This window comes from Hippocampus zosterae, chromosome 5 (genome assembly GCF_025434085.1).
Source record: "Hippocampus zosterae strain Florida chromosome 5, ASM2543408v3, whole genome shotgun sequence".
Classification (NCBI taxonomy): domain Eukaryota; kingdom Metazoa; phylum Chordata; class Actinopteri; order Syngnathiformes; family Syngnathidae; genus Hippocampus; species Hippocampus zosterae.
Genome location: NC_067455.1, coordinates 24844844 through 24854896, shown reverse-complemented (window position 1 = coordinate 24854896; position 10053 = coordinate 24844844). Strand labels below are relative to the sequence as shown.

The following is a 10053-nucleotide window of genomic DNA, read 5'->3' as shown; positions in this document are numbered from 1 at the left end:
AAATTGTCATGCGGTCAGTCCTATTTCCTGTACATTATAAATTAGAATTGTTTATTTATTGCCAGGCGGCCCGGTAGTCCAGTGGTTAGCACGTCGGCTTCACAGTGCAGAGGTACCGGGTTCGATTCCAGCTCCGGCCTCCCTGTGTGGAGTTTGCATGTTCTCCCCGGGCCTGCGTGGGTTTTCTCCGGGTGCTGCGGTTTCCTCCCACATTCCAAAAATATGCGTGGCAGGCTGATTGAACACTCTAAATTGTCCCTAGGTGTGAGTGTGAGTGTGAGTGCGAATGGTTGTTCGTCTCTGTGTGCCCTGCGATTGGCTGGCAACCGATTCAGGGTGTCCCCCGCCTACTGCCCGGAGACAGCTGGGATAGGCTCCAGCACCCCCCGCGACCCTAGTGAGGATCAAGCGGTTAGGAAGATGAATGAATGAATGAATATTTATTGCCAAGAAGCCAACAGGATGGAAGGCCCAGTGTGAACCTGAGGTTAATTAACAGCGGTCACACTGTTTGTTTGACCTATGACCTTTTTGCATGACAAGAGTTTTATCCCAGAGCCAGTGACAGTTAATAGTTGCCAGTGCTCATTTTTGTTTGCCTCATTTTCATACGATTAACAATATACTCGTTAACATTTAATATACATAAGGCACTGTACAACCTTGACAACAACCTATCCCATTTCGCAGTGCAATGATGGACACAGGAAAACCTGACATGTGACATATGGCAAGTTGCACAGTGTTAACGCCCTGAGGAATGGCAATCTTATCTTAGCTATTGCAGTCCTGTTATTTCAACGCATCTCATAGTTACAAACACAGATAGACACAATTTTGATTCATAGCGAGCCTTCTCATTGTTGCGTCCACACTCTATGTATGGTGTCCCTACGGCGGAGGGATTTATTACCCACTTACTATCACACCAAGGCCACATTCTCTGAGGCACATAATAGCTTGTATGGGCTTCCTAGGAAGCATAATGAAAGGTTTTCTTTAATGAGGTCGCTTACTACAAACCGTATTAACCTTTCTACTGCCTTAAGAGGATTTTTTTCCTCTTGTTGTCTTGATTGGTCTTAGTGGATCTGCTCACACACCCCCAGAAAAAAAGAAAAATCACTTACTCAAGGTGGTATATGATAATAAAACGAAAGCGTATTTATGTCGAAGAAAGACATTTTACTTGTTTGGTTTGATGGACGAGTGACATTGTCATTCCAAAAGTCATCTTTATTCCCCAACCTACAGTATTAAAAGCATTGACATTCCACCTGTCATTCCCCTAGCAGCCTGGCCATCATTGACTACTGTGCCAGGTAATTGTCATTTGTCAGTAAAACCCTTGAATTGACTGTCATATAATGGCTTACCGGCTTTATCAAAGCTTCTTTCTATTTAAAAAATTCCCAGGCTTTGAGAACTTTTATTCTAAAAAAATAAAGGTTCTTATCAGCAAACAGCAGCTGTCAATGTGTTTTGTGTGAAAGTGGTTAAAATTCATGTGTTTTTGCAAATGATAAGTGAAGTCATTGATAAAACCTGTGTGTGTGCGTGTTTTTGTGTGTGTGTGTGTGTGTGCGCGCGTGTGTGCGTCAAGGTGAAGTTGCAATTGTACAGGTCTGCATGTGTGCCCTTCGGACCCGTGTGCCCTTTATTAACAGCAAGATGACTCCGCTCAGCTTCGCCTGTGATTAAACCTTTGCATGGTCGGTAACTTTCGCACCACTGTGAACTGTGTGAGGTGATTAAAGGCAGCTCATTCTGCAGCGTAGTGCCTCTGCTATTCAGCTTCATTGATCTTCTTCCTAAGCTTGCACCCAGCAGGCTCGTCTCATTGGGGTAAGACAAGATAAAGAGTCCTAGTCATTTTTTTTTCTCAGTCACATCAGGCCTAGCACAGTGTCTGGTTCTCCCACCACTTTTATTCTGACTAAAACACCACTAATAGAATGTTAACTCTGATCTTATTATTTTCTGGCATGCGAAAGCATTTTTAATTCTACATATTAACGTGGCCAACATGGTGTGTTCTACTTTTTCACTGATCATACCACAAAAGCGCCATAAGATAAGAAGATAAAAAATCTTTTATGAGTCTCGCAATAGAGAAATTCCCAATTCACATTGAACACAAGCTGAATTCAAAACAAAAATAACATCTTCCAAGGTCAAACTGCCACTATCAAAAAACCATCCCATCTATCCATCCACTGTTTAATCTGCTTATCCTCACGAGGGTTGCGGGCATGCTGGAGCCTATCCCAGGTGTCCTCGGACAGTAGGTGGAGGAAACCCTGAACTGGTTGCCAGCCAATCGCAGGGAACACATAAATGAACAACCATTTGCACTCACACTCACTTCTCAGGACAATTTAGAGTGTTCCATTACAATATTAAGCATCCAATTAACCTACCATGCATGTTTTTGAAATGTGGGAGGAAACCAGAGTATCCGGAGAAAACCCTTGCAGGCACGGGGAGAACATGCAAACTCCATACAGAAAAGTCGTAATCGAACACTGCACCTCTGCACAGTGAGGCAGACGTGCTAACCAGTCGACCACCGACTGTCATAAAACCCTTAAGTACAATTTTAACATGTTTGGTAGTCTTGCAGGCTGCCCGGTAGTACAGTGGTTAGCACGTCGACTTCACAGTGCAGAGGTACCGGGTTCGATTCCAACTCCGGCCTTCCTGTGTGGAGTTTGCATGTTCTCCCCGGGCCGAAACGGCCTTTCTGCGCGTACTCCGGTTTCCTCCCACATTCCAAAAACATGCATGGCAGGCTGATTGAACAATCTAAATTGTCCCTGGGTTTGAATGAGGGCGTGCATGGTTGTTCGTCTCTGTGTGCCCTGCGATTGGCTGGCAACCAATTCGGGGTGTCCCCCACCTACTGCCCGAAGACAGCTGGGATAGGCTCCAGCACCCCCCGCGACCCTAGTAAGGATTAAGCGGTTCGGAAAATGGATGGTAGTCTTGCATATATAAAAATAAAGTTCAGCACTGCTATTAAAACACTCGATTTAACATGTGTAATGAGTTTTGTCCCAGATGTTCCTCACCTGTCTCAGTCTTTAACATTTGTATTGTATTGCATATGTATAAAAATAAATTCGTAACTGTCAAGTTGTAAGATGCAAACATAATAAATCATTGGTGACTGGCGTATAATATGCATTTTTAAAAAAAGGTTTCAAGCGACATTTCTAACTGGACAATGACCATGGCCAATCAGATGAGGCTCCCTCTATTCAGCGTAAGTTCAGACTGGATCCTTCTTTTGGAATAAGTGTTACAAAAAAAAACAAAAAACGAAGCACAGATGCAGAGTTTGTCCTTTGATTGCTGCTGACCTGAGAATAGAGAGGTACACTGATGGTTCCATTGTATATTAATGCAGATTTAACATGAAAATGGAACAACTTATATGAGGTAATTCCAGCGTGTCCTGGGTCATCCTCACGGAGTCTTCCCAGTGGGAAGTGCTCAAAATGCTTCACCACACATTTTTTGGTGGTACCAAAATATATTTAGATTTTATGAAAGCTGACCATTGATGGAGTATAATGACCAAAACAAAACATTTCAGCAGCCCATTCAATCTTTTTTTAAATCTTGGAATATTCATAAATCCTCTCGTTGCAGGTTACCATACTCCCTTTTCCACTTAATGGGTTCAGGTTGGAGGGTCTCTATTTAAATTAGAATGGAAAAACACATGTTGTGCTATGCATTGAAACCGCTCCCAAATGAAATGTGATTTTCTGCTGTTTGCTCGACACAAGTGGAACCACAAATTCCCTCTGAAATCTTCCTCAGGGGTACAATACAGGCCTACAAATGAAACCATTGCATGCAGATGAGAGGAGGCCAGGAGATGGGTTGATTAAAACATCCATGCTAAACAACCAAAAAATAGTTCCCACTAGTAATTCCATGGCTAATAAATGATTTCAGAACAAATAGTAAAGGCCAGGTTGTGGCAATACCCCATCAGATTTGATCAAACAGCAGATGTCTTTCTATTGCAAGTCATAACAGCTGTCATAGCTATTAGCATATAAATGCTCCCTTGGCCTGTCGAGACTTAAAAGTTATTGTGAGTGTAATTGAACTGGATCTGTGCCTTGATTGAAATGCTCCAACACGCACACCCGTGCCACTGTGCAAAAGAGCGAAATTATTGTCAACACACATCTTTTTACCAAAATAAAAATCTAACTAGTTAAACTATCAGATAATTATTACATTGTTATTGTGGTATCAATATGGTGAAATAAGCAGTTGTATAAAATTAAGCTTCAGTATACTTCACTGACCAATCCAATTTTTCCTCAATCAAATATATTCATTGGAAGATTCTTGGGTAATGAATAAGCCAATTAGAGCAGTGGTCCCCAACCGCCGGTCCGCGGACCGGTACCGGTCCGCAGGGCATTTGGTACGGGGCTACACAGAAATAACTTGCCTTATTTCCGTTTTATTTCAGAACACGGAAGATGTTTTATTTTGAAAAATTACCGGATTCTCCGTTACATCCGTCTGTGTCACGCTTGACTCATGTCAAACCACGCTTCTCGGTCACGTGACCGATGACGCTCAAAAACAAAATGCTGAAGCCCGCAAAATGAGTAAAAACGCTGCTTGGAGATTGCAAATGACAGCGGCCTTAAAAGTACATTTGAGACAAGTGGATTCAAGTTATGGCTGAATACTCTGAGATCGCCACAATAGCACTGTTGCTATTTCCGACATCCTACCTGTGTGAAGTGGGGAGTTACAGAAGAGGATTAGGGCCAATGAAGAAAGAAAAAATAAGGTTGGCAAGATTCTGACTTTATTCTCAGAATTCTGACTTTAATTAAAGTCAGAATTCTGACTTTGTGACGTTCGTGGAGCTATGAATTGTGGGGGGAACGTCAGCGTGTGGCGTGACTTGAAAGAAAGTACATCATGTCGTCACCCAGCGACTTTTTGCGTGGCCGAGGAGTGTCGGAGGACATCCTTTCACTTTTGGGGGAGCAGAGGGTGAGTAAACAGTGCGTCGTGTTTGTTTCATTTGCAGTTAACGTGCTCCATGAAGCTTGTATCTCCGTTGCTAGTCCGAATGTCATGAATGGATGCACCCAGTTTACATTCGCGAATAAGTAGAACGTAACCAATTTAAATGGGTACGTTCCTGTGACGCCACACAACGTTGTTAAAAACAACACCACTCTCGACATCGAACCCCTTTGTGTGGATGACAGTGGCCGTCTGGAGCATGGTTGCAGCCTAATTGCCGTGAACTGAACACACCTGTGGTCGTGTCGCAGCAAGTACTGTAGTGACGTGCCGCAATTCAAGGCTACATCATTTGAAGTATGTGCACACGCACGCATAAATGAAGTCAACAGTTGATGAATTGCTGTCTGAATAGGGACTTTATTATCATAGTTGCATATTCTAATACAAATAGGTTAGAGTAATTTTCAAGCATAAATGTATCTTGGTACATTCTTAACGGTTTTCAACATTGAAGAGTTGCAACATGTTTGCCTGTGTATTTGGTTTACAATTGTAGAGATTAGTATTACATTTGTGCTTCATACTTTAAAATTAAGCGATTATGTGTTACGGTGATTGAGTGTATATTTTTTCTATTTGTCTTGTTGTGCAGATTGACAGTGATGTCATAGCACTGATGGACGATGCCACCCTTGCCAATTATGTCCCGTGCTATGGAGACCGTATAGCACTCTTCAATTTTTGCAAGACTCAACAGCTCCCATCCAAAAGAAAAAATGGACTTTTGGAAAAATTGCGTGAAAAAATGAAAATCAGGAAAGAAAGCGGGAAAGAAGACACTTCCTCAAAGACACAACAAGCAAGACAGACGAAGAGGCAAAAAACAACGAGAAATGTTGCAATTGGATGGATACACAATGATGGAAAAATAACCAAACAGGTTAGGGAGAAGCAGGGAGGGGGTACCAGAAAACTTCAAATGTCCACAGAAGCTGGGTTGAAAGAAATTTTCAAGGAAGGAAAGAAACTATTTTTCCCCGATGGAATTTCTCCTAAAGGATCTGAATTGGACTTTCAGTTTGAGGTGTGGGATTTCAAACAAAACCTCCTAACTGATGAAACCTGCCAATCCATCGGCAATATGTATGAGGCTGCAAAGCTCACGTTGTTGCGCTTTTACATTGCAACAAGGCCAAATCGTCCACCATGATGGCAGCACAGCGTCCAAAGAAGTATTGGTTGTGTCACACGATGCCAGTGACTACAACTCTGAAATTGAAGAGGTCTCTGTCGATTCAAATGAAATCTACACGCCATTCGGCATTTCTGTTGATTCAGAAATTACTTTTGGCCCCACATACAACACGGAGGGAGATGCAGACATCACACTTATCTATGATGGTCCACCTGATCCACAAGATGTGATGACAATAACTGTCCACTACACTGACACATTGAATGATATGATCATAGCATTCTCTGAAAATGCAATCTTAAACAAATCACTCAATGTGAAACGCATACTCCCAGATAATACAGAAGAAGCAGGTGTTGGATCTGGAGTACTGCGGGATGTTATCAGCTGCTTCTGGCAGGAATTCTATGACCGATGCACCCTTGGTACATCAATTAAAGTACCATTCATTCGCCATGATTTTCCTGCAGAAAAGTGGAAAGCAGTTGGCAGAATTCTTTTAAAGGGATACCAAGATTGTTGCTACTTCCCAAACAAACTTGCATTTCCTTTCCTCGAGCAGGTGCTTTTCAACTGTGTCTATAGTGATCTAAAAGCCCATTTTCTGCAGTTTATGAGCAGCCAAGAAGGTAAAGTTTTGATGGAAGCAATGAAGGACTTTTCAGAAGTGGACCTAGATGATCTTGTGGAAGTTCTTGACAGCTACGGGTGTAGAAAAAGAATCTCTGCTGAAACCTTTCCCACAATACTGCAGGAAATGGCACACAAAGAGCTTATCCAAAAGCCCATGTTTGTGATTGACTGCTGGAGGGAGGTTACTCTTCACCGTGTCTCCATCAGTCTTGAAGCACTGAACAAGTTGTGCTCGGACTTGCAACCTACCTCAAAAAAAGTCTGCCAACTGCTGAAATTTGCAACGGATTTAACTCCAAAGCAGATTATGGAGCAGAGACTCAAATCATCCGCCGTGTCGGACCATTTTGATGTCCTGGAGAATAAGGTATTATTTATTTATTTATTTATTCAAATCGCCTTCTGTCGCCGAGAGCCTCTCAGATTATTGACATGTGTTGTACCATTCTAATCCGAATACATTTCAAGGTAACTCTTAGTTACTTCTTATTCACATTTCATTACAGGTGAAATGTCGAATTTGCCAAGTCAATTCGCCAACAGAAGCACCTCCACCATGCTGAGGCATTATCGGGCCAATCATGAGAATGAAGTTCGCGATACACCCGGTATTACGCCAGGTATACAAACGTTCACTCATCTTTTCACGGTTGCTATGTTGAGGATTAATTGACAATCAGTAATTATTATTGGTTGTATTATTGGTTGACTCTCCACTCCATGTTTGACAATCAAGGTTCCAGGAAGCAGCTGTACTGGAAGGACCAACACACTTCTTTCCCAAACCTCTCCCACCTCGCAAAGGAGTTCCTTTGTACGCCAGCCTCATCCGTCCCTTGTGAGCGTGTGTTCTCCACAGCAGGAGAAATTGCTTGTAAAAGACGCAACAGGCTGAAGTTTAAAACATTGGAGCATCTTATTTTTCTCAATAAAAATTGTGAAGTCAAAGCCCACAAGCATCCTCATTCAAATGATCTTCACATTATTTGAACACATTGAATGTTGCAATATGGATGTGAATGATATTGTATACACTTCATCATCAAATCGATGAATGACCTTATGAAAATGTCCATGCTGGCAGCTACATAATAGATAATAAAAGAAAAATATCCCAAACCATAGGGATCCTCCCAAAAACTAAGGATGTGCTGAATAAGAGATCCTTGTACACATTATACTTTTATTACTTCCATATTTGACCTATTGTGTGGAAATATGGGGAAATGCCAGTAAAACGCACTCCATTTTAAAACTACAATACAAAGCAATCAGAACAATCACTGGCTCCAAATAGACGGAACCCACAAATCCACTGTTTATCAAATTAAACAATGAAATCTCATGACCTGGTTGACTTCAATTAATGTACAAAGCACACAACAACCTCCTTTGCCAAAACATCCAGAAGCTTTTTAAAATTCGAGAATGTTGTCATCATTTAAGGGGTACTAACCTATACAAAAAAATCCAAAACACGAACAAACATCACGCAAAGGAGTGTACCTGTAATAGGTGTAAATCTGTGGAATGATTCTGAAACGGACCAATAAAATGAGTAACTCTCTTGCTGAGATTAAAAATGAATTCGAGAGTAGTACAAGACAACTACACAAATCAGGATTAAGCTGATAAATTCGATACACTCATGAAATATAGCAATACATGAGAAATACATGAGATTTAATATATTAATGAAATGTAGCATCCATTATGAATACGAGAAAATCGACATATACATGTGCTCCAATGAGTATGTACTGTATATACAAACCTAAAGTTGTAAAAATGTATAAGTACAGCATACATAAGGGTAAAAGCATTTGTTGATATGTAGACTTTCTTTCCTATTTTGAAAAATGATCAATTCATATATAAGAAGGGGTAGGACTCTGGTAGGTTTTTTACTTCTTTCTACTCCTTTGAACACATATTTGTGATGATGACTATTTTCTTTTCTTTTTTTATATCTTACCTTCACTTTTTGCCAATTTATTACCGAATTGTATGTTTATATGTTCAATATACAAATAAATTTATCAGTCTGTTAAGTGGGTTGGCTGCAGGGATCTTGAAGGTCCAGCAGGTGGCAGTGGTCAGTGACACAGTATCAGCACAGTATCAACACAGTGTGTCAGTGTGTTGACACGCCTCATGAGGCCTCATGGACCCAGGGTGAGTCCTCTGCTCCTCCAAAAGTGAAAGGATGTCCTCCGACACTCCTCGGCCACGCAAAAAGTCGCTGGGTGACGACATGATGTCCTTTCTTTCAAGTCACGCCACACGCTGACGGTCCCCCCATAATTCATAGCTCCACAAACGTCACAAAGTCGAGAGATTAAAGTCAGAATTCTCACTTTAAAGTCAGAATTCTGAGAATAAAGTCAGAATCTTGCCAACCTTATTTTTTCTTTCTTCATTGGCCCTAATCCTCTTCCGTAGTAGAGTTTCTGCAGCAACGGCGACTAAAACAAAATTACGAAGTAGAATGGACATAAACCACACACTTGAGGTGTCATTGTCTCCTATTACCCTGAGATGGGACTGTCTGATTGCAGAAAATCAAGCTCGGGGCTGTGGTGAGTCATCATTTTCATGCACTTTGAATTTGCGTTGTATTGTATTTTGAAGGCATTAAACATTACCATAGCGATAAGAGTGTTGTGACCAGATTAGACGCTCCTTGTGTTTATTTTTATATTTCGAAAACACCACAGTGTTCAAAAATACCATATTATTTTGTTGTATTAATCCGCCACACCTTAAATGCCGGTCTCTGAAAATATTGTCAGACTTAAACCGGTCCGTGGGGCAAAAAAGGTTGGGGACCCCTGCATTAGAGTTTGACATTTTGGGGGGGAATTCCGTGGATGTCATGTGTGTCTATGTTTGTTTTGTTTTCAGCACCAGCTGGAGTGAAGGGCGTTTCTCTCCAGTCGGTGCACCGGTTACAGATCATCAACTTCTGCTTTTCAATAAATCCTTGTTTGTAAGTATTATCATTATTTTGTTCGTGCTCTTGACTTTTGGTTTTGAGTTTTTGGACTCTTGTCATTTCATTTGTGTATTGTCGGAGTCTGCATTTCAGGGAACCATTAACATTATTCAGTTCAGTTCTGAACCTGACAGAATAATCCGACCACAATGGATCCCCGCACACTGAAAACTTTCTGTTCTGTGGCCACCACTCCTTCCTGCTCCGGTGGCGC

General features: G+C 41.4%; 1 protein-coding gene across 3 annotated transcripts; it reads left to right on the top strand.

The window, feature by feature from the left end:
• Positions 1 to 4391: 4391 nt before the first annotated feature.
• Positions 4392 to 8504, top strand: LOC127600313 (uncharacterized). 3 transcript variants are annotated; one of them, XM_052064803.1, is made up of 5 exons: positions 4392 to 4828; positions 4877 to 5037; positions 5669 to 7211; positions 7351 to 7464; positions 7581 to 8504. In XM_052064803.1, exons 3-4 carry the CDS (start codon positions 6132 to 6134, stop codon positions 7405 to 7407), a joined length of 1137 nt encoding a protein of 378 aa, XP_051920763.1. In that variant the 5' UTR covers positions 4392 to 4828; positions 4877 to 5037; positions 5669 to 6131; the 3' UTR covers positions 7408 to 7464; positions 7581 to 8504. The 3 variants fall into 3 exon arrangements, with proteins under 3 accessions (XP_051920763.1, XP_051920762.1, XP_051920764.1); XM_052064802.1 differs by having other exon boundaries at positions 4392 to 5037; XM_052064804.1 differs by lacking the exons at positions 4392 to 4828; positions 4877 to 5037 and adding an exon at positions 5067 to 5370.
• The last annotated feature ends 1549 nt before the right edge of the window (positions 8505 to 10053 follow it).

Coding starts and splice junctions, on each gene's coding strand:
- LOC127600313 (XM_052064803.1), top strand. CDS start 6,132: ATGAAACCTGCCAATCCATCGGCAATATGTATGAGGCTGCAAAGCTCA. Junction 7,212..7,350: donor TTGATGTCCTGGAGAATAAG/GTATTATTTATT, acceptor ATTTCATTACAG/GTGAAATGTCGAATTTGCCA.